The following is a 24,534-nucleotide window of genomic DNA, read 5'->3' on the forward strand; positions in this document are numbered from 1 at the left end:
AGCGGGATAAGGACCTCCTTCAGTGTGGATCGTATAGGCCGATTTCGCTCCTCAATGTGGATGCGAAACTGCTGGCCAAGATACTGGTCAGGAGGGTGGAGGACGTGATGCCGCAGGTCATTCATAAGGATCAAACGGGTTTTGTGAAGGGGAGGCAGTTGAACGTTAATGTGCGGAGGCTTCACAATGTCATAATGATGCCGGCGGTGGATGGGGAGGTGGAGATAGTGGCGTCAATGGACGCGGAGAAGGCCTTTGACAGGGTGGAGTGCGGATATCTTTGGGAGGTTTTGAAGAGGTTCGGGTTTGGTCAGGGATTTATTAGGTGGGTGAGGCTGCTGTATGATGCCCATGTGGCGAGTGTGGTTACGAATGGGAGGAGGTCAGAGAATTTTCGATTGTACCGGGGGGCGAGGCAGGGGTGCCCCGTCTCCCCTGCTGATTGTGCTGGCGATCGAACCCTTGGCCATGGCGCTGAGGGAGTCGAGGGGCTGGAGGGGGGGGCATCGGCTGTCGTTATATGCGGATGATTTATTGTTGTACGTGGCAGACCCGGTGGGGGATATGCCGGAGGTGATGAGGATTCTAGGAAAGTTCAGGGACTTCTCCAGGTATAAGCTCAATGTGGGGAAGAGTGAGCTGTTCGTGGTGCATCCTGGGGACCAGGAGAGAGGGATTGGGTGACTCCCGCTGAAAAGGGCGGAGAGGAGTTTCAGACACCTGGGGGTCCAGATAGCCGGGAGCTGGAGGGTCCTGCACAGGTTTAATGTTATGAAGCTGGTGGAGCAGATGGAGGAGGAGTTCAGGAGGTGGGATGTGTTGCCACTCTCCATAGCGGGCAGGGTCCAGTCGGTCAAAATGACGGTGCTCCCGAGGTTTCTGTTCCTCTTCCAGTGCCTCCCTATCATGATTACGAAGGCTTTCTTCAGGAGGGTCAATAGGAGTATTATGGGATTTGTGTGGGCGCAGAAGGCCCCGAGGGCGAGGAGGGTGTTCCTGGGATGGGGTAGGGATGTGGGGGGGTTGGCGTTACCCAACCTAAGCGGGTACTACTGGGCCGCAAACGTGGCGATGATACGTAGGTGGGTGATGGAGGGGGAGGGGGCTGCATGGAAAAGGATGGAGGTGGCGTCCTGTGTGGGCACGAGCCTAGAGGCGCTGGTGACGGGATCATTGCCGCTCCTCCCAGCAAGATATACTACGAGTCCGCTGGTGGTGGCTACCCTCAAAATTTGGGGGCACTGGAGGCGGCATAGGGGGGAGGTGAAGGCTTCAGTTTGGTCCCCGATACGGGGGAACCACCGGTTTGAACCAGGGAGGATGGATGGAGGGTTTTTGAGTTGGCACAGGGCAGGTATCAGGCGGATGGGGGACCTCTTTCTCGATGGGGAGTTTGCTACTTTAGAGGAGTTGGAGGGGAGGTGGGGTCTCCCCCCAGGGAATACCTTCAGGTATATGCAGATTAGGGCGTTTGTTAGGCAGCAGGTGGCGGAGTTTCCACGGTTGCCGCTAAGGGGGGGTTCAGGAAAGGGTGCTCTCGGGGACGTGGGTTGGCGAGGGGGGGATCTCGGCAATCTATCAAGTGATGCAGATGGGGGAGGAGGCCTCGATGGAAGAGCTGCAAGATAAGTGGGAGGAGGAGCTGGGAGAGGAGATCGATGAAGGGACGTGGGCGGATGCCCTGGGGAGGGTGAATTCCTCCTCCTCTTGCGTGAGGCTTAGTTTAATCCAACTAACGGTGCTGCATAGGGCGCCTATGACTGGGACAAGGCTGAGCCGGTTCTTTGGGGGAAGGGGACAGATGTGTCAAGTGTTCGGGGAACCCAGCAAGCCACACCCACATGTTTTGGGCGTGCCCTGCGTTGGAGGGCTTTTGGAGGGGTGTTGCGGGGACTTTGTCAAGGTGGTTGGTTCCAGGGTGGAGCCGGGCTGGGGGCTCGCAATTTTCGGGGTAGCATCGGAGCCGCCGGGGGGGGTTACTGTTTTTCTCTTGTCTTCTGTTTTGTTGGTTAAAATTTGTTGAAAATTTGAATAAAAATTATTTTTTTTTAAAAAGGAAAAGGGTTCCAATACCAATCCCTGGGGAAATCTGATGAATACCTGCCCACTTATTTCCTTAGCCGATTCCACAAAAACTATAGAAATGCTCCAGGATTTTGCACTGCAGTATGAAATTACCAAAAACATGTTTCATGAAATGGCAACATGGTGGACTGTATTATGTATATCTGAGGATAGCACACTAAACAAAAAGATTGCAGAGTTTTGCTGCAGCTAACTTTTTAATGAAAAGTTCCAGTCTTTTATAAAGTCAGGCCATTGTAAGGTGTGAACAAATTAAGGACTTTTTTATACATTCATTGCTTTACTGTGTTTTCATTTCACATTTGCATCTGTTATTTTTGACGTGAACATGCGCTTGTAGGCATATCAGGTTACTAAGCTGTAGTAATGTGGGAACGGGGTTTTCTCGGTTATCACGATGCTGCACTTAACACTCATTTACGGACTGATCTCCTGGGATTTGACTCATTGGGATTTTACAAGAATTGAGTCACTCGCCTCAGAACACACAGCCTCTGACCTGCTCTTGCAGCCGCAGCATGTGTGTGGTTGGACAAGTTACGTTTCTGACCAATGCTGAACCCAAGTCTATTCATTATCTGAGAAATTATGAATGGAACTATAATTATCAAGGAATTATCGAATTATCAAAGAATATTCCCACTTTAATCTTATGTTGAAGAGAGTTCATCGATGAAGCAGCAGATGAACGTGGCTGGGCCTGGGACACTGTCCTGAGAAACTCCTGCAGCACTGACTAAGGACTGAGATGATTGGCCTCCAACAATTACAACCACCTTCCTCTGTGCTGCATTGGACTCCAGCCTGGATAGAGTTTTCCTCCTGATCCCTATTGACTCTAATTTTCCTAAGGTTCCTTGGTGTCATATTCCATAGAATGCAACATTGATGTCAAGAGCAATCATTCCCACCTCACTTCTGGAATTTAGCTCAATTGTCCATGTTTGTGCCAAGACATTAACGAGGGTTGGTGCACAGTGGCCCTGGAAGAATCTAAAATGAACGTTGACGAGCATGGTATTGATGAACACTGTCAACTATGTCTTCCATCACTTTGCTGATGGTTGAGATTTGACTGATGGAACGGTAATGGAACTGGCCTTCTGGGCAATTTCCTACTTTGTCAGGTAGGTGCCAGTGTTATAGCTGTACTGGAAAAGCTTGGCTACGGGCGCAGCTAGTTCTGGAATGCAAACCTCCAACTTTCCATCTGGGATGCTCTTGGGATCCATAGTTTTTGCTACATTCTGCGACCTCAGCTATTTCTTGATATCACAAAGTGATTCAAATTGGTTGAAGACAGACACCTGTGCTGGTCGAGTCCTCAGAATAGGCAGAGATGAATCAACTACCCTTCTGGCTGAAGATGGTTGCAAGTGCTTCAGCCTTGCTTGTTGCACTCAGATGCAAGGGTCCACACCATTTTTGAAGATAGGAATTTTCATGGAATGTCCTCCTCTTGTGTAATGCCGACATGAATAGTGAAAACTGCCTACGTATCTCTTTCACACAGTTACTATGCATTGCCTCTACTGCTGGTACTGCAGTGTTTCCATTGACATGAAGAAGCAATTAAACACGACAAGTTTACATGGCCAGTTACCAATATAAAGGTGGACAAATTAGTTATAATCAAAGAAGTTGACAGGATCTCTACACGCATGGAAAATGTATTTTGAAATATATATATAATCAATCAATTTGGGGCCTATTTAGTGTGATGAGAACCTAAGAACAAAACAGTCAAACATGGGACTCTTCAATTCCTCAAGATGATATTTGGGCTGCTGCCCCAAGAGATTATTTTCACTTAAAACTCAAATTCAATGAAAAGGCGCTTGTTATACAAACGTTGGCCAACAGTCAGGTTTCTATTTTTTCTTATCAATTCTTATTATACAACCTGAACATAGGCCTTTTATAAGGGAAAACATTAAGGGCAGAAAAATAAATACTACTTCCACCTCAAAAGGTCACCAGTTGAATGGAAGGATGTGCAACACATTAAGAGCCCACAAAACACAAAATTAATTATGTACGGATCTGGTGAAAGAGCTTTGTGGAGATTCATCAAAATATTACTGTGTTGACAAGGGACAAGATAGACTCATTTTGTTGAAAGTCCTTTCTTTAAATTTTTAAGTAGGCAATGACAAGGATAATAGAATAAGTGCTTTCTGAAAACTAATTTAAAAATGTAAGATATACGAAGTCTTTCTGTGGGGTTATTTTGCTCAGTTAGTGCAGTTCAAAGGTTAATAACACTCAGCATTTTTTGATTCAGAGATAGCTTATAAAGGGACGACAAAAATGCACAGCCTGAGGCAATGTTTTCATAGGCCTTGTTGTCGTTTATCCATCAATCTTTCCATTTTGTCCAGCATTTATTTTCTGAACACAGTATTCAAATTCTGTTAACAAAAAATTCAACCCCCAAATTACAATCCCATTAGCTTTGTTAATATTTTCATTTTACCAAGGTTAATGACTTTATAACTGACAAACAAATGGGAAAATTCACAGAATCTGTTTAGAATCACAGAGGCATTTGCAAGGACGGTATTTGTTTTTAGTATTACTTCAAAGTATACCATGCCAAATTTATGCAGCAATGTAATGCAATTTATGCAATGCAAGTTGAAAAATGGGAATAGAGAACATCAAGTGACTTTCTCACTCCCCACTAAAGATTGCAAAACACGACAACTCAACAAACCGACTTTAGCCTTATTAACTTATGCAGACTAGATACTAAGAGCATAAGAACATTAAGAAATAGGACCAGTGGACTATTCAGCCCCTCAAGCCTGCTTCGCTGTTCAATAAGATCTTGGGTGATCTGATGCTGGCATCTACTCCACTTTCCTGTCTTCCTTGCCATAACCCTCGACTCCTCAAATCAACAATCTTCCCAATACAGACTTGAATATATTCAATAGCCCAGGTTCCACTGCATTCGAGAGAAGAAATTCCAAATTTTGATGACTCACTGGGAGACTAAATTCATCCTCCTCTCCATTTTAAATGGGAGACCCCTTTTTCTAAAACTGCACCCTGCTCTGCCTGCACCCTGCCCCAAGTTGCAGATTCCCCAGGAGGGAAAATATCCTCGCAGCAACAACCCTACGAAGCCTCCGCAGAATCCTATGTTTCAATAAGATCACATTACGTTCTTCAAACCTCCGATGAGCATAGGCCCAAGCTGCTCAATCTTTAAGGGAACGTTGTCATCCCAGGAATCAAATTGTTGAACCTTCTCCAAACTGCTTTCAATGCAGGTACATCCCTCCTCAAATAAGGAGATCAAAACTTTACTCTAGTTATGACCTGTACGGTCGGAGCAAGATTGAGAACAAAAGACATTCTGCCAACAACATATTTAAACAACAGTGGGTATGACTTTCAGTGCCAGTGTGATGTCAGGTGTGTAGACTACGAGCCTCAAAGATTGGCTGATCGGTTGAAACAGCATGTTGCTTCAACAAGAAAAGCAGAGAAAGCTGGAAAAAGTCAGCAAGTCTGACAGCATCCGTAGAGATAGAAAACAGAGTTACTGACTCAAGTCTACATGACCCTTCTTCAGAGCTGGAAGTGGTGGAGAATGTGATTATATATATATGGGGTGGAACAGCTGGAAGTGACTGGGGTACTGGGAGAGATTGAAGCAAAGATGTAGCAAAATTTAAGAACAAGTGCCAGATGGCCCGGTGGGGGAGGGGTAGGGTTTTTGCATAGAAACAGAAAAGTTTGGGATATTTAAAAAAGGTGAAGATGGAGGAGAAATGTCACCGTCTAACGTTGTTGAACACAATGTTGATAACTGAGGGTTGTAATGTGCCCAATCAGAAGACGAGGTGCTGCTCCTTAGCAGGCAAAGGACGGACTTGTGGGCATAAGAGCAAGATGCCGAGTTGAAATGGCGAGCCACAGGAAGAAGTCTTATAACACCAGGTTAAAGTCCAACAGGTTTGTTTCAAATCACTAGCTTTCGGAGCACTGCTCCTTCCTCAGGTGAATGAAGAGGGATGTTCCAGAACATATTTGAGACAAATTCAAAGATGCAAGACAATGCTTTGAACGCAAGCATTTGCAGGTAAGTTAGTCTTTACAGATCCAGAGATAGGGGTAACCCCAGGTTAAAGAGGTGTGAATTGTCTCAAGCCAGGAGAGTTGGTTCTGAGAGGGAGGGGTACGGGTTGAACCCAGCTGAGTGCCCTGTCCACAAGGGCAGGGAGAACCTCGGCTATGGAAAAAGTCAGAAGAGCTATTTTCAACATGACATCAGCAGAAGAGATGTGACAGAGATGGAGCTACAAACTCTCAGACGCTTCCTTCTACCTCCCCCGGACCATGACCCCACCACCAATCAACCTGATCTCCTCCACCGATCTTCTCTCCACAGCCTCCATCCCAATATCCACAAACAGGGTTGTCCCGGTAGACCCATCGTCTCAGCCTTTTCCTGTCCTGTGGAACTCATTTTGACTCCATCCTCTTCCCCCCTTGTCCAGTCCTTCCCACCTACATTCATGATTCATCTGGTATCTATGTCATATCAACAATTTCCAGTTCCCTAGCCCCAACCGCCTCCTCTTCATTATGGATGTCCAATCCCACTGCAACCCCATCCTTCATAAGGAGGGTGTGAGGATCTATGCTTCTTCCTTGAGCAGAGACCCAAACAATCCATGTCCACCGCCATTTTCCACCGCTTGGCAGAACTTGTACCACTCTCTCCTTTAACTTGTCTCACTTGCTGCAAATAAAAAGGTGTGGCCATGGGTATGCCGCACGAGTCCCAGTTATGTCTGTCTTTTTGTGGATTATGTGGTACACATTTTGTTCCAGTTCTACTCAGGCCCTCTCCCACAACTCTTTTTCTTTTACATAGAGGAGAGTATTGGTGCAATTTCATATTCTAGCCTGTACCTGGAAAATATGATTCACCTGAGGAAGGAGCTGCGCTCCGAAAGCTTGTGTTTGAATCAAACCTGTTGGACTTTAACCTGGTGTTGTAAGACTTCTTACTGTGCTCACCCCAGTCCAACGCCGGCATCTCCACATCCTGGAAAATATGAATCCACTTTGCTTCCAATTTCCACCCCTCCCTCACCTTCACATGGTCCGACACATCCCTTCCTTTCCTTGACCTCTGTCTCCATTTCCAGTGATGGACTGGCCCCCCTCATTTTCATTACAAACCCACCGACTCCCACAGCTACCTCCACTATAGCTCCACACACCCTACTTCCTGTAAGGAGTCCATCCTATTCTCCCAGCTTCTCCAGCATGTCACTTCCTCTGGCACCTGACTACATACATCACAAATTGAAATGCATTTTATAAAGCAAATAGAAAAACTTTAATAATTTATAGAAATACTCAAACTTCCACGTAAAATTGCTAACAGTCGGAAATCCACAAGTTTGGCTCAAAGACTTATCTACCTCTCTCACGAACCTGACTTTTGCTCTTCGTGGTGCACGTTTTCTTGAGTGAGCTCAAGATGATAACCACGCATGCACAAACTAATAATCCCAGTGCAAGATCTTTATCAGGATACTAATATTTTCACACTCATCTCTCACTTCCCCACTATGGCCCCCAAACTTAATTCCTTCCAGTCCTATGGACACAAGCACACCTCATTTAGCCATCCCTCCACAGGTTTGTCTGAACAAGATCAAGCATCTTTGGGCCTTGCTCTTCTCTGTACTTCGGTATCCTCCCACAGTTCAAATATGTGCAGGTTAGGTTTACTGGCCATGCAGAATTGCCTCTTAGTGTCCGAAAAGGTTAGTTGGGTTTACGGGGATAAGGTTTGGGAGGGGGGTTAGGTCGGGTGCTTTTTAAGAGGGTCAGTGCAGATTCGATGGGCTGAATGGCCTTCTTCTGCACTCTGGTCTGTAGTGATTCTATGACTTCCAGGTGAAGATCATACATTCACCTGTTTGTCTCTTTTGAACAACTCCCCATTTCCCTACTATCACCAAGCCACAATTTCCCCCTAGCCCTACTCTTTCTCTAATTTTGATCAGATCTTACCCCATGACCTCTCTTGAGCTCTTCTTTCTCAGAAAACCCACATCCTGTACTCTTCTCCATTGCAATTCTCTTCCATTCCACTGGAATCATTCGCCTCCAAAATAGGCAGTCACAGCATATCACCAGCCCTGACTTGACTGTCTAACCCTTTTTCTGCAGTAATGTTTACAGTAAATAAAGTTTTGAGAGACAGTATCATTACACAAACATATAAAAGTGAGAGACAGGGAAAGACCATTTGGTCCATCAAGCCCGCTCCATTCGGGCTAGCCTAAAATAAATCTCATCAAAACATGCAACTCCCAAGAAACAAAACAAAGCAAGTGACCATTTCCTGAAGTCGTAAATATACTGAGAATATTTGATTAAATTATGTGAATCATCTACAGGAGGGGAGAACATTCTTGAGTAATTACTTTTGCACATAGGAAGAGACAATTATTGATACTGGTGGGGATTATTTTAGAGTCAGGAGTTTCGCATTTGTGAGGTTTTACTTCATAAAGGCAGCACGGTAACATAGTGGTTAGCACAGTTGCTTCACAGCTCCAGGGTCCCAGGTTCAATTCCCAGCTGGGTCACTGTCTGTGCAGAGTCTGCACGTTCTCCCCGTGTCTGCGTGGGTTTCCTCCGGGAGCTTCGGTTTCCTCCCACAGTCCAAAGATGTGCAGGTTAGGTGGATTGGCCGTGCTAAATTGCCCTTAACAAAGAACAGTGTCCAAAAAACGTTAAGTGGGGGTTACTGGGTTACGGGGATAGGGTAGATGCGTCGGCTTCAGTCGGGTGCTCTTTGTAAGGGCCGGTGCAGACTCGATGGGCCGAATGGCTTCCTTCTGCACTGTAAATTCTATGACTCTATGATAAGTAAATCTAAAACTGAATGAAGATTGATTTTCTTCATAAATAAATGTAAAACTGAATGAAGATTGATTTACTTCATAAATAAACAAAAAACTGAATGAAGGCTGACTTCTGGTCTCCTCCTTCACCATCTGTCTGTAGATAACAGCACACCTTAATCAGTGCATGAAACAACAAAAGCAAGAACCCTCAACAGGGCACCAACATGTGATTACCTTCAAATCATACAACTAAGAGGAAAATATCACCTTATTTTTCATGAACTTTGAATGACTCTTGTAAACTTCCATCTGCTTAAGCTCCTCTTCCCGGTCTTCAGTACTCAAAGCTCCATTAGTCTTCAGCATTTGAATTTCATCTTCTAAATCCCTAATATTTCTTTCCAGTGAGGCAATTTTGGTATCCTAATACAGAAAATAAAATTACCATTTTAAACTACTACGGTTATTGTTATATACCACAAAAAATACAATAATTGTAAACTTATCAGCCATTGAAGTTAAAACAGCAAAGCACTTCTTGCAGCACAACATCTGTAGCAAACATACCTACAAAAACAAGGGCAGCAGGTCATTGAAGTGCATGTCACACTACCGGAACTTACTTGATTATTGTTGGCAATCAGACAGGAAAGTTCCCAGAGCCTTTTTCCCAAACTGACCTGTGATTTCTCAGTATTTTGGCCTCAACAAAGCGGCCATGTGGAGAGGAATGGGGGTGATGGGTGTCCAAACGTTACAGTGAGCCAAGGTGGGACAGGCTCCAAGGACAAGCTAATTGAAAAACCTAATACTGTGGATACTGGAACTCTTGAAGTACAGAGAGTGCCAGGAATTCTCGGCAGAATTTGGCAGCATCTATGGAGAGAAACAAAGTTAACATTTAATGTTGTGACCTTTCATCAGAATTAGGAAAATAGGCCATCAACTTGTCCTCATCATAAGCCCACTCACTGCCTCCATTAGACTTCCTTGCACTTAAAACCCTGTAACGATTCCATTCCTATTGCATCTGTTTTGATGATGCCCTTCTGGGATGTCCTTTTTTTTTAAACCCTTGAACCGATGAATTCCGCTCCCCGTAGCTGACAAGGTCTTCAACTATGTCCACAACATGCCCTGCACTTCTCCTCTCAACCCCTTCCCCTCTCAAGTTCCACAATAGGATTCCCCTTGTCCTCACCTTCCATCTGACAATTTGCATCGTCAACGGATTATTTGCCGCTATTTCCACCACTTTCAATATGATGCCACCGCCAAATAAATCTTCCCTCTTCCAGCATTCCAAAGGGACAATGCCCCATTTGACAGCCTGGTCTACTCCTCAATCACCTCCAACAATCTGTCCTCTGTCCTTGGCATCTTTCCGTGTAAACGCAGTAGATGTAACACCTGCCCTTTCAACTCCTCGCCATCTGAGCCTCAAAATTCCTTCCAGCAGAAGCAGCAATATTAACTGTACTTCTTTCAATCTAGTGTATTGGATTTGCTGCTCAAAATGTGGCCTCCTCTATATGGTGGAAACCAAATGCAGATTGGGTGACTGCTTTGTGGAACACCTCCATTCACTCCGCAAGCATGACCCCAAGCTTCGGATAGCCTGTCATTTTACTTCTGCACTTTCTCCTCACACTGACATCTCTGTCCTTGGCCTGCTGCACTCTTACAACGAAACTCAACAGAAGAAAAGCATCTTGTCTTTCAAATGGCACATTTCAAATACAGCCTTCCAGACTCAACACTGAATTCTGCAATTTCAGGTTGTGACCTCTGTACCCAGTTTGATTACTTTTCTTCTCACCTTGTCATTTTTTTATTTTTTTTGTTTGCAGTCAGCAGCACACCTGTTCTAGGCGCACTTTTTGTTTCTTTTCTTGCCCCATCACCATCACCATCCCCTTCGGCCCTGGAAGGCATTCAATGGGTCCTGAATTTCACCCTATCACAGACCTGCCTTTTATCCTTATCCACCAAACCCTGGCTCAAAACTTATTACCTCGCTTCTTTTCCCAGTTCTGATGAAATTTCACACCTTAAACCTTAACTGCCAAAACTATTTCCAGCATTTTCTGTTTTTATTTCAAAGAACGAGCTGATGTGGGCTGCATTTCCTTCAAACTCATGCATCATTCTCCAAACAAGATTAGTAACAGTGTGGTTCCCAAATTTGAAATGAAATTAAATGAAATGAAAATCACTTATTGTCACAAGTAGGCTTCAAATGAAGTTACTGTGAAAAGCCCCTAGTCGCCACATTCCGACGCCTGTTCGGGGAGGCTGGTACGGGAATTGAGCCGTGCTGCTGGCCTGCCTTGGTCTGCTTTCAAACCCAGCAATTTAGCTCTGTGCTAAACCAGCCCCTGGAGATTTCTCCATGAAACCACTCTTACGACCTATTCAGAAGGAAGAATAAATTTTAAATGTTCCATTTAAACTTTATTACACAGCTCGGCACACAAAATCAGAGGTGGTTTAATCATGCACTCATGCACGGGGCCTCACGGTAGCATGGTGGTTAGCATCAATGCTTCACAGCTCCAGGGTCCCAAGTTCGATTCCCGGCTGGGTCACTGTCTGTGTGGAGTCTGCACGTCCTCCCCGTGTGTGCGTGGGTTTCCTCCGGGTGCTCCGGTTTCCTCCCACAGTCCAAAGATGTGCGGGTTAGGTGGATTGGCCATGCTAAATTGCCCGTAGTGTAAGGTTAATTGTTGGGTTATGGGTATACGGGTTACGTGGGTTTAAGTAGGGTGATCATTGTTCGGCACAACATCGAGGGCCGAAGGGCCTGTTCTGTGCTGTACTGTTCTATGTTCTATGTTTTATTTGAACCAGGAAGGTTGATGAGGGTAGGGAGATAGGCGTAATCTATATGGCCTTCAGTAAGGCCTTTGATAAAGTTCCACATGGTAGGCTGCTCTGGACCGTTAAATCACATGGAATCCAGGGAGACCTGGCAAATTGGATATACAACTGACTTGATGGTCTGTGACTAGTGGTGTGCCTCTTTTAAACACAGAGTGCGGTACGTATGTGGAATGAGCTGCCGGAGGAAGTGGTCGAGGCAGGAACATTGACAACATTTAAAAGGCATTTGATCAGATACATGGATAGGAAAAGTTTAAAGGGATATGGGCCAAATGCAGCCAAACGGGATTAGCTTAGATGGGCTTTATGGCTGGCATGGACCAGTTTGGGCCGAAGAGCCTTTCTCCGTGCCGTAGATTATATGATTCGTTATGGGATGGGGCTGTCGCTAGCTGGGCATGCATTTATAGCCCATCCCTAATATTCATTGAATTGAGTGGCCATTTCAGAAGGGCATTTAAGTGTCCACAACATTCCTGTGGGACTAGAGTCACATGTAGGCCACACCAGGTAAGGATGGCAGATTTCCTTCCCTGAAGGACAGTAGTGAACCAGATGGGTTTTGACAACCAACAGCAACGGCTTTCATGGTCATCATTAGACTTTTAATTCCAGCTTTGCCATGGTGAGATTTGAACCCGGGTCCACAGCGCATTATCCTGGGTCTCTGCATTACTAATCCAGGAGATGGCAGATCACTTTACCCCATAACATTGTGTGTATTATACAACCAGAAGCTCACTGATGTTCTTTGAGGTTTACAGAAGGTTTAACCTGCACCTAATTTGCAAATTTTCCAAGTATGCATCACCAATGCTGACCACTGAAAATCAGACATGTCACTGGTCCTGCAGCTTGTAGCTCATGGAAAAGACAGCATACCCCCAATGCCGATGGGGTAGTAATTGGCAGTTTGGACATGCCTGTTTTTTGCGGATTGAACATAACTGAGGCAACTTCCATATTGCTGGGTAGATGCCAGTGTTTGTAGGAGTACCAGAAAAGCTTGGCAAAGGGTGCAGCTAGTTCTGGAAACTATTGCTGGAAGATTGTCATGGCTAAAAGCCTTTTGTAGTATCCTGTGCCTTCAGCCATTTCTTGCGATTACATGGTTAAGGAAATTGGTTGAAGGATGGTATTAGTGATGCTGGGCACACAAGGAGGCCGAGATAATCTACTTCTGACTGAAGATGGTTGCAAATGTTTAGCCTCGTCTTTTGCATTATGTGCTAGGTTCCCCCATGTTTGAGGAGGATGATATTGGTGGCGCTTCCTCCTCCAGTTAGTTGTCTAATTGTCCACCCCCATTCATGACTGCATGTTTTGAGATTGCTTAGTTCTATCTATCGTATGTTGCTTCCACTGTTCGGCATGCAAGTAGTACTGTATTGTAGTTTCACCAGGTTGATGCCTTATTTTCAGGTGTACATGGTCCTGCTCCAGGCATGCCCTCCTGCACTGCTCATTGAACCAGGGTTGAGCCCTTGGCTTGACGGTAATGGCACAGTGAAGGATATGCCAGGTCACAAGGTCACAGGTTGTGGTTGAATACAACTCTGCTGCTGCTGATGACTGGCAGTGCCTCATGGATGCCCAGTTTAGAGCTGGTAAATCTGTTCTGAATCTATCCCGCTCAGCATGGTGGTAGTGCCACACAACACAACGGAGGATATGCTCAAGGTTAAATCGGGACAGTTGTCTTCACGAGGACTGTGTGATCGTAAAACCTACCTGTAGCATCAACAACAGATGCATCTACAACAGGTACATATGTGAGGACCAGGTCCAGGAGGGTTCCCTCGCCATCTGCCACAGGCCCAGTCTGGTAGATTTATCCTTTTGAACTCAGTAAGCTCGGTCAGTAGTGGTGCGACCAGGCCAATCTTGGTGATCGACACTGTAGTCCCCAATCAGAGCACCTTCTTGCCAATGCCATCCTAAGACCTTCCTCCAACTTGTGTTCAACTTGGAGAATTACTGATTCATCAGCTGAGAGGGTGGTATGTAGCCTAAGGTTTAGTTCGGAAGGTCTTACGGTATTCATAATTGTAGATTGTTCAACAGTATTTATTGACTACTCAAAAGTATATACACAGGTACAGTAAAGGTCAAAGCTCAGAGGTCTCCATGCTTGCTTCTGCACACAGTTCTGTCCAGCACCACACTGAACCCGAAGTGCAGATCATGGGCAAAATTCTCCGACCCCCTGCAGGGTCGGAGAATCGCCCGGGACCGGCGAAAAACCCCGCCCCCACTGTGGCCGGAATTCTCCACCATCCGGGAATTGGCAGGGGCGGGAATCGCGCCGCGCCGATCAGCGAGCCCCCCGTGGCGATTCTCCGGCCCACGATTGGCCGAAGTCCCGCCGCTGAGAGGCCAATCCCGCTGCCGTGGTTTCAACCACCTCTGGCAGCGGCGGGATTGGCGGCGCGAGTGGGCCCCCGGGGTCCTTTGGGGGGGGGGGGGTCGATCGGACTCCGGGGGATGCCCCCACGGTGGCCAGGCCCGCGATTGGGGCCCACCGATCAGCGGGCGGGCCAGTGCCGTCGGGGAACTCTTTTTCGTCCGCCGCCGCCACGGCCTTCACCATGGCGGAGGCGGAAGAGAACCCCCCTACCGCGCATGCGCCGGTGGTGACGTCAGCAGCAGCTGACACACCGGCGCATGCGCAAACCGGCGAAGGCCTTTCGGCCAGCCCTGACACTAGCCGGCAGACGTCAAAGGCCGTTGGCGCCGGTTTTGGCGTCAGTCGGCGTGGCGCCAACCACTCCGGCGCAGGCCTAGCCCCTCAATGTGAGGGCTTGGCCCCTAAAGGTGCGGAGAATTCCTCACCTTTGGGGAGGACCGACGCCAGAGTGGTTGGCGCCACTCCGCTACGCCGGGACCCCCCGCCCCACCGGGTAGGGGAGAATCCCACCCCATGTGTTACCCCTCCCACAAGTTTTTATCCAACGTATTTACAAGCTACAAAAACAGAAAATATTGGACAATCCAAGTAGGTCTGACAGCATATGTGGAGAGAGAGAGAGAGAGAGAGAGAGAGAAAGAGAACAGACTCAAAACATTATCTCTGTTCTCTCTCCACAGATGCTGTCAGACCAACTGAGATTGTCCACTATTTTCTGTTTCCGATTCCAGCATTAACAGTAATTTACTTTTATCTTCGTATTTATTAGCTAACCTAGATTACTCAATGCATTTACATCATTGCTACGATTCAATCTCCCTCCCCTCAAGCCCGAGTTTATAGTTTCAATATCTTCCATATTTTGTTTTCACTACGGTCGGAGGAGTGGTAGTCCCTGTTACTGCAGGAAAACCTGGTTGAATCAGAGGTTTTCCTGGCATCTGGTCACCTTCCTCAATTACTCCTTTTCCGTTCTTCGGCACTGAACCATTCTTTAACAATAGCCCAATTGTAGTAACAGTTGGCTTATCCCACTCTTTACAGGGTTTACGAAATCTGGGCTCATCACTTTAGTGGGTTTTTTTGTCTTCTTCTTTCCTGCAGCTTGCCATGACTATGGAGGATGGTTCTTCCTGTTGTGAGGGGGTGATTCAGTATAAGTTTCACCTTTGCGTTTAGTTATGTGGTTTGATGAAATCACTTACGGTTTTGACCTTGTGACAAATGGAGGATTTTAGGAATATTGGATTCTAAGCATTCGCCACTTGGTAAAAAGCCTAGGGTTATAGTGCAATTGCTGCAATAGTCATGTTTCAAAAATAATAATACTGTTTTGCAGGGCCTGGGAGCTTTTAGGATCCAGAAGGTGAAATCGATCAAGAGAAATTGTTTTTTCAGTCTGAGCTAATGTACTGTGGTTTGACTGGGGAGAGTCCCTGGGGAGTTAATGAAAGGTTAACTTGTTTTTTCAGCTTGGGGAGATGATTTCATTGCCAGGTGGAGCTAAGGGTTTCAGAGAGACATTTTGAAAATGCTTTGGAGAATAATTGGGAGTTTTATCTAGAAACCTTTGTTTTGACCACAAATAAAAGCACAATTCTCTACCAGTAGGATAGGTTAAAAAAAAGAGTAATAATAGCTAAAGATGCCCTCGTACGACCAGGATATGGTGCTCAACTCATCGATCGACAGTTCCAACGCGCCACAGCAAAAATCCGCAGCAAACTCCTCAGAGAAACACGGGACACAACCGACAGAGTGCCATTCGTCGTCCAGTACTTCCCCGGAGCGGAGAAACTACGCCATCTTCTTTGCAGCCTTCAACACATCATCGATGAAGATGAACATCTTGCCCCGGTCACCCCCACTACTTGCCTTCAAACAACAGCGCAACCTCAAACAAACCATTGTTTGCAGCAAACTACCCAGCCTTTAAAACGGTAACCACAACACCACACGATCCTACCATGGCAATCTTTACAGACGTGCCAGATCATCGACATGGGTTTCACCATTACACGTGAGAACACCACCCATCAGTTACGCGGTACATACTCATGCGACTTGGCCAACGTTGTCTACCTCATACGCTACAGGAAAGGATGCTCTGAAGCGTGGTACATTGGTGAGGCCATGCAGATGCTGTGACAACGGATGAACGGACATCGCTTGACAATCGGCAAACAGGAATATTCCCTTTAAATCGGGGAACACTTCAGCAGTCAAGGGCATTCAGTCTCTGATCTTTGGGTAAGCGTTCTCCAAGGCGGCCTTCAGGACGCGCGACAACGCAGAATGCTGAGCAGAAACTTGTAGCCAAGTTCCGCACACATGAGTACGGCCTCAACCGGGACCTTGGATTCATGTCGTATTACATTCACCCCCCCCACCATCTTGCCGAGGCTTGCAAAATCCTACCAACTGTTCTGGCTTGAGACAATTCACACCTCTTTAATCTGTAATTATCCCTCTCTCTGGACCTGGAAAGACTTAATTACTTGCAAAGACTCGCATTCAAAGTATCGTCTTGCACGTTCTTTGTATGTTTCTGGAACCTACCTCTTCATTCACCTCAGGAAGGAGCAGTGCTCCGAAAGCTAGTGATTCAAATCAAACCTGTTGGACTTAACCTGGTGTTATAAGACTTCTTACTGTACTCACCTGAGTCCAACGCCGGCATCTCCACATCAATAATAGCTAAAGCAAAGCAGTCTTCTCTGAAGACAAGGAAGACCATAAGACTATAAGACCTTGGGAGTAGAATTCGGCCACACTGCCCATCCAGTCTGCTCCACCATCCAATCAAGGCTGAAATTTTTCTCATACCCATTCTCCTGCCTTCTCCCCATAACCACTGATCCCCTTATTAATCTCCTCATAACTACTGATTCCCTTATTAATCAAGAACCTATCTATCTCTGTCTTAAAGACACTCAGTGAGTTGGCCTTCTCAGCCTTCTGTGGCAAAGAGTTCCACAGATTCACCACCCTCTGGCTGAAGAAATTCCTCCTCATTCTGTTTTAAAGGAAGTCTGAGATTGTGTCCTCTCCTTATACTTTTTCCTACAGGTGGAAACATCCTCTCCACGTCCACTTTATCCAAGCCTCGCAGTATCCTGTAAGTTTCAATGAGATCCCCACTCATCCTTCTAAACTCCAACGAGTACAGACCCAAAGTCCTCAACCGCTCGTCATACATTAAGCTCTTCATTCCAGGAATCATTCTTGTGAACCTCCTCTGGACCCATTCCAAGGCCAGCACGTCCTTCCTTAGATACGGGGCCCAAAGCTACTCCAAATGGGGTCTGACCAGAACCTTATGCAGCCTCAGATCTTGTATTCTAGCCCTCTTGACATGAATGGTAACATTTGCCTTTGCATTTGCCTTCCTAACTGAACCTGCACGTGAACCTTAAGCGAATCGTGAACAAGCACTCCCAAGTCCCTTTGTGCTTCTGATTTCCTAAGCATTTTCCCATTTAGAATATAGTCTACTCCTCCATTCCTCTTTCCAAAGTGCATAACTTAACACTTTTCCACATTGTTCGCAATCGAGCCTTTAGTCATTGTTCTGAGGGCCACAGATAAGTGGAACGGGGTAATGGGGAATGGGGCGGAATACAATATCCTTGTACGCTGATGATCTTCTTTTGAATGTTACGGACCCAATCCCTACAACGGGTGATGTCATGGTGTTTAATTTAGTCTTTTATTTAGATTCAGTAGACAATTCTTCAGAGGGACCGGCAGTCAGGGGGCCTGGCGTTGCCAAGCTTGATATATTATTATTGGGCAGCAAAGGCGGAGAATATGCTGGGGTCATGTGGAGATCTGGAGGCTGAATGGGTGCAGATGGATTGGGGTCGTGTAAGGGGTTAAGGACGTTAATGGCGGCTTCACTGCTGTTCTCTACGCCAGTAATGACATTCGCAACAACAGTGTTTAGATTTTTTCAACATTAGCTGCCTGGATCAGCTGGTTAGAGTCTTCCCCACTTTAGCTCAATGTTCTTGGGTCTTGGAAGCATAAAACTGACTCTTCATTGACGACTAATTTTTAATTAATTTGTTTTCTTTACTCGGAGCGAGCTTAGCCAATGTGTGCTGAGGCGCTGACTCAGGAATCGGTTTCCTCGGACTGCATTTTAATGGCAATTTCTGACCACTGTAATAATTTCTGACCACTGTAATATTAAATTTTTTTTTAATCTTGTGTTGTCCAGGCATTTTAAATTTTCAGCTCACTCCTCTTAGTCACCTGACTCTACGCCCTCTGGGTATTGAAACTGGACTTCCATCAGATTCAATGGTGTGTTCTGCTAGAGTGAGGAATTTAGGTTCTGCCTTCAGGCTTCCAAGCCTATCTTCAGGACTGTCTTTCTGTGCCTTTGCTTCTTGAGCTTTTCTTCAGGTCAGAATACTTCTTTGACTTTTCCTTCCATTTTCCAGAGTTTTAATTTTCTCCTCCAGTCTGCGAGGTTTTGAGTTGCTCCATTCACTGCCACCGTGTTGTAAGGTTTTGGGCATGGTTTAGTAGATCTTAAGGTATTCGAGGTCTTAGGTGGTTCAATAGCATGTATTTCTTAACTATTAGAAATTATATATGCAAGTGCAGTAAAGATCCAAACCAGGAGCTATCCCCATGCTTGCTTCTACATATGCTCTGTTCAACACAACAATGACTCCTCGGTGTTGGTCTTCTATGTTCTTCCATCACTCAGTCCCAAGTTAACCTTTTATGTGCCAGATCCTTGCCCATCAGTGGTAATCAGTAGAAGGCTTCCTTGCCCGTGTTTGAACTGGTGCCATAAAATCGCATGGTGTCTGTAGAATCCCTACAGTGCAAGGACGACGACTTTCGGCCCATCGAGTCCGTACTGACCCTCCAAAAGAGCATTCTATCCAGTCCCACTACCTCATCCTATTCCCACCGAGCCACCTGGAGTCAATGCTGAGAGCTCCTGGGGCAACTCCCTTCCCAACTGTCTACCACAGTGCCACCACCTGTGCTGTGTCTGTCCTACACCGATGATGGTGGTGGTGTCAAGGACTTCTTGCGTAACGTGCGATTTTTTGTACAGCTATGTCAAGCTGTTACATGACTCACTTGTGGAACAGCTCTCCAGTTTTGGCACAAGCCCCCCGGATGTTAGGACGGAGCGCGCTGCAGGGTTGACAGGGCTTGGTGTACAATTGTCACTTCTGGTGCCTAAGTCTCAGCCAAGTGGTCCATCCAGTGGTTTTCCTTTTTGACTTTTCTCTATCAGTGTGGTGCTACGGAGTGGCTTGCTACGGCATTTCAGAGGGCGGTTAAGAGTCAACAACATGGCTGTGGGTTTGGAATCACGGTAAGGGCAGCAGTTTTCCTTCTCTAAAGGATATGAGTGAACCAGATGGATATTTTAGGCTAGTCTATGATGGTGCCCTGAAACTATCACGAGACTAGCTTTCAATTCCAGATTTTATTGAATTTGATGAATTAATTATTTAAAATTCCACCAGCTGCTGCAGTGGGATTTGAACCCATGCCCACAGAGTATTAGTCTGGACCTCTGGATTAACAGTCCAGTGGCATTGCCATTACACGCCATCTCCCCTTAGCCTCTATATTTTCTAAATGGCTTTTAATTGCGTGCATGGCCAGCTACAAATTCAGAAGCAAACTTGGTTTCAAGCAGAAAAACATCACCCCCATATTTTAGCTTAACAGATTTTAACAGCAATGAGAGAAGTTATTGCCCAATAGTGTACAATTTCATATATAAAAGCAGAACAGGGAAAGTACTTAATGCAGAGATTGTGTCAATTCACTTTTGGGCTTTTAAAAATGCTTGATTATATAAAAGAACTGAAGATTTTTGATGGGGCTCACACAGTAGAGGAAACTGTCGGCAATTATTTACTGAAAACTGATAGGCCTTGTTGCCATGGTGACTGACTTCAGATGGGCTCAACAATATTGATGGCATATGCTCAAGACCATGACGATGCACTAGATGGTTAACCCTTTTATTTCATGTTTGTAGGTTTTATCATTCAAAATTGCAACAGATTTAAATTAAGCATATCGTTTAAAAAGTGTAGTAGCTAATCAGCCCAACTGACATATTTCTAACAAATAATAAATCTGTTTTGCCCTGAGAAGTCCTGGTATATAATGATTGCATGTCCTTGTTTTTTTATTTCAAGCCGGAACACAACAAAACCAACCTGCGCTCGTAGAGAAGCGTTAGGAGACAGGTTTGGCCTACTTTAAATGGCCAGGCCTCATCAACAGCACTGCTTGCTGACATTGGTCAAATGCCCGCCAAGATGAAAGCAGGAAGTGGTTGCCAAGCCATTAAAATTAGGCAGCCTAAAGTTGCCGCTGGACACCCGTGGGAATGATGACAGGCACAAGTGCTCCAGAAGATGAATCCTTGCTAAGTGATGCATAGCCAAAAGGATTCCTGTGGGACCAGAGGCCAAATGAAAAAGTCATCATCATTGGTCACCCCCTCAACCTTTAGGCCAAAATACCAAATTAGATGTCACTGGGGCCCTCGGTGCATATCAAAAGTAGTGCTCATTGGCTTCAGGAGGTGCTCTTACCACCGCTAATTTAGGTTTGCAGTGTACCAGATCGAGGCAGAAAAGGAGGGAGTACTTTAGCTGCCCATCCCACTTGTTTTCTACCATACAGGAAGCCCTGTTTGTTTATTTGTGCAACCAAAATGATTGCTACAGAACATGGGAATGCCAAATATTCAATAATGATGCAGAATTACAAATGGCCACGTCACTTTTCCATCAGCATGCTGCACTGCTGAATGACAAAATTTCAAAGGAATTTGCATCTGGTCATAATTATTGTATCCAGCAGGTCAGAGCTAACTTAGTTAAGTAGATCATAGCCCAGTTCAAGCATGTAGATTTTTTTTTTTACTGTTATAATTCATTTCTACTCTCGTGAAATTTAACTGTAGCTTTCATGTACCTGGAGAAACTTTGCTTTTCAAACTGCGTACAATAACACATCCTGCATTCACTGAAAGTAATTCTCCCACATAGATCAGTCGGCTCAAAGTTGCACTCCTGATCTGTGCCGAGTTGCTTGTGACCTCAGTGCCACCGATACAGGGGTGAGGAAATGGGGCAGGATTGCTGCTTCTCATTGTTAACTACCGATAGCAGCGTCAATGTGTGAAACATGAAGTATTACACTCAGCCATTACAACTCTGGCAGAATTACATGCTTACACATGAGGAACAGTCACTTGGACAATGTACCAGAAGGGGGCTGGTGACCAGGGGATAGTACCCTACAAAAAGTAAAAGTCTCACAGTGAGGAGAGGGAAAAAGAATTACCTCCAAGATAATTAACTTTATTTTCTCCCTCATCACTGAATAACACACATCTCCTTGAAGAACACAGGCACAAGTCCCATTTCTAGGTGTCTATGAATGGCTAAGTAGCCGGAGGTAGTTTACCCAAAGTTTCACCCGAGCAGGACTGTGGTTAGCAGTGCTGTCTCACAGCGTCAGGGACCCGTGTTTGATTCCGGCCTTGGGTGACTGCCTGTGTGGAGTTTGCACGTTTTCCCCATGTCTACGTGGGTTTCCTCCGGGTGCTCCGGTTTCCTCCCACTGTCCAGAGATGTGCAGGTTAGGTGGATTGGCCGTGCTAAAATTGTCCCTTAGTGTCCAATTTGGGCATGGTGCTCTTTCGGAGGATCAGTGCAGACTCAATGGGCCACATGGCCTCCTTCTGCACTGTAGGGATTCTATTCTCCTCTATGATCTCTGTGCCTTCTGCAGTGCTCGAGTTGAAATTGGGAACTGCTGGCAGCAACTAATCACATCATCCTCAGAGCCCTGTTTGCATTCTTTGAACCTAATAAAGTGCAGCAACATCTAACAGAACATGTCTCATGCTAATGCAGCTGCACATCTGGGACCAGCATTTTCTTCATAGTATTGTGCAACAAAGCCTAAGAGAGGGGCTGCCCTGGATAAAAATCAATTAAAAATCAGTTATGACCTAACATTATGCAACAAAAAAGCCGTTCTCAATGGAAGCAATAATCTTCAATGATTCCATGGGAAGTACCCTCTTTGTGAATTACGTGCCGTACACGTGAGATTTGGGAATTGTTTTAAAAACAAAAGTTACTTTAATTCTTTTGAAATTAAGGCACTGATGGAAAAATCATAAGCATTTGGAGATAGAATGTGTGTAAAGCCGACTGACTTCAAAATAATTGTCATTTAACCATTACAGAAATGCACATCTCACACAAACATCAATATCTACCACTTGAAAATTAAACTCTGACCCGAAGTACAAGACTGCAGCATTCCCTAATTCAATGGGACATGGCAATTCTTCTTCCCATTTTCACCATATGGGGTTCTGGCAAGGCCGGCATTTATTGCCATCCAAGTTGCTTACTACATCGTTTCTGCAGCAATTAAATCAAAATGGTGCGGAGCGGAAGAAGATCTGCCAACTCTGGCTGGAGGCATTCCTGGATGTCATGTGACATTCTGACCACATGACATCGACACATGTGATGCCCAATCACAGGGATGCTACAAATGTTTCCGCATTTAGCTTTCAAAGGTTAGTACTTTTTGGAGGTGGTTTCACGCAGCAAGCTCCCAGACAGTATGGGGCCAACCCGGAAGCAGGGAAAAACCAGAGGTGGGAGGAAGTTGGGTTTCACCAGTAAGTAACGATAACTCACTGACATTCTACTCAGTGGCAGCAACTGGGAGCCTCAGTCAGTTAGCCTGAATCAAACTGGAGACCACACAAGGGGGAGCAGGCTCAGTTTGGGGAGTTTCTCACTGGTTGCATTGTTCGAAACTCAACTCAGCACCAGTATTTTTAGACTAATCACTGAACTCGGATCCAAGCAAGAAGAATTGTCACAAATTTTTATAAAGTACAGCACAGGATGAGGTCATTCGGCCCCACGTACAGTCAGCTCTCATGTAACCCCATTACCCTACATCACCCCCACCAGTTTTTTTTTATATTCCTCTTGCTCGAATATATATCCCATTCACTTTCAAATGAAGTTTCATTTCTTGATATCAATAGCCGCATGTGATAAAGGATTCTATAATTCAAAGTCCTCTGTTCCAGAAGTCCTTTCCTCAAATACTTCCAGTGACAATCATGAGCCTCTGTTCCATTGTCCTCAAATTTTGCATTAATCTATCATTTACCCACAGTTAAGGACCTCAAGAAATTTGGCGAATCTCTTTACAGTATCTCTCTCTCAGTATCATTCCCACTCACTGTATTGTGCTGCTCTCAGTTCTGGAGGACATGCTGGTCTCCATAACAACCTGCTGACCATTTTCCAACGAGATGCCCAGTACCACACTCCGCCCCTCAAGTCCCAATCCATTAATAGTGTTCCTCTCCTTTTCCTAATTCTTTTCTTCCCTCTCTCCGAATCTCCCTTCCACAGATGCTTCTTCCTTACTCTTTCTTGCCCGTGGGCAGCACGGTAGCACAAGTGTATAGCACTGTGGCTTCACAGCGCCAGGGTCCCAGGTTCGATTCCCGCTGGGTCACTGTCTGTGCAGAGTCTGCACGTTCTCCCATGTCTCCGTGGGTTTCCTCCGGGTGCTCCGGTTTCCTCCCACAGTCCAAAGATGTGCAGGTTAGATGGATTGCCCATGATAAATTGCCCTTAGTGACCAAACAGGTTAGGAAGGGTTTTTGGGGATAGGATGGAAATGAGGGCTTAAGCGGGTCAGTACAGACTCGATGGGCTGAATGGCCTCCTTCTGCATTGTATGTTCTATGCTCAAGTCTGCATTCCATAGTCCCCACCTTTCCTCCAGTCCCTCGTCTCTCCCAGAACCATCGCATTACCCAATCACTCCCCCAGGGGCCGCACAGTCCCCATCGCGCCCCCCAGTTCCTCCCCCAGAGTACCGCCCAGTCCCACATCTCTCCCCCAGAGTACCGCCCAGTCCCCCATCTCTCCCCCAGAGTACCCACCCAGTCCCCCGCCTCTCCCAGAGACAATTCCAGCCCTGCCCAGAGCCCCTCCAGTCACCATCTCTCCCTCAGAGTCATCTCTCTCTCACAGGGACCCAACATACTCATCTCTTCCCAGAGAGCCCCCAGTACCCATTTCCCATAGCCTCCCCAAATACCCATCTCTGACCCCAGAACCCTCAGTCCCCACCTTTCTCCCAGAGCCCTTTCGAATATCCCCATCTTTCCCTCCCAGAAACCCTCCTGTCCCCATCTATCCCTCACAGAACACC

The 24,534-nt window shown here is 45.9% G+C and overlaps 1 protein-coding gene across 13 annotated transcripts in view; it reads right to left on the reverse strand.

Moving 5' to 3' along the window:
- The window catches only part of LOC119974015 (ERC protein 2), a 1,008,595-nt gene that overhangs the window by 732,798 nt on the left and 251,263 nt on the right, over nt 1-24,534 (reverse strand). For all 13 annotated transcript variants that reach the window (XM_038812801.1, XM_038812804.1, XM_038812800.1 and 10 more), the window contains one exon: nt 9,240-9,395. In XM_038812801.1, coding sequence (XP_038668729.1) covers nt 9,240-9,395 — 156 coding nt within the window. The remainder of the gene's footprint in view (nt 1-9,239; nt 9,396-24,534) is intronic.

The sequence above is a fragment of the Scyliorhinus canicula genome, chromosome 11 (assembly GCF_902713615.1).
Source record: "Scyliorhinus canicula chromosome 11, sScyCan1.1, whole genome shotgun sequence".
NCBI lineage: Eukaryota > Metazoa > Chordata > Chondrichthyes > Carcharhiniformes > Scyliorhinidae > Scyliorhinus > Scyliorhinus canicula.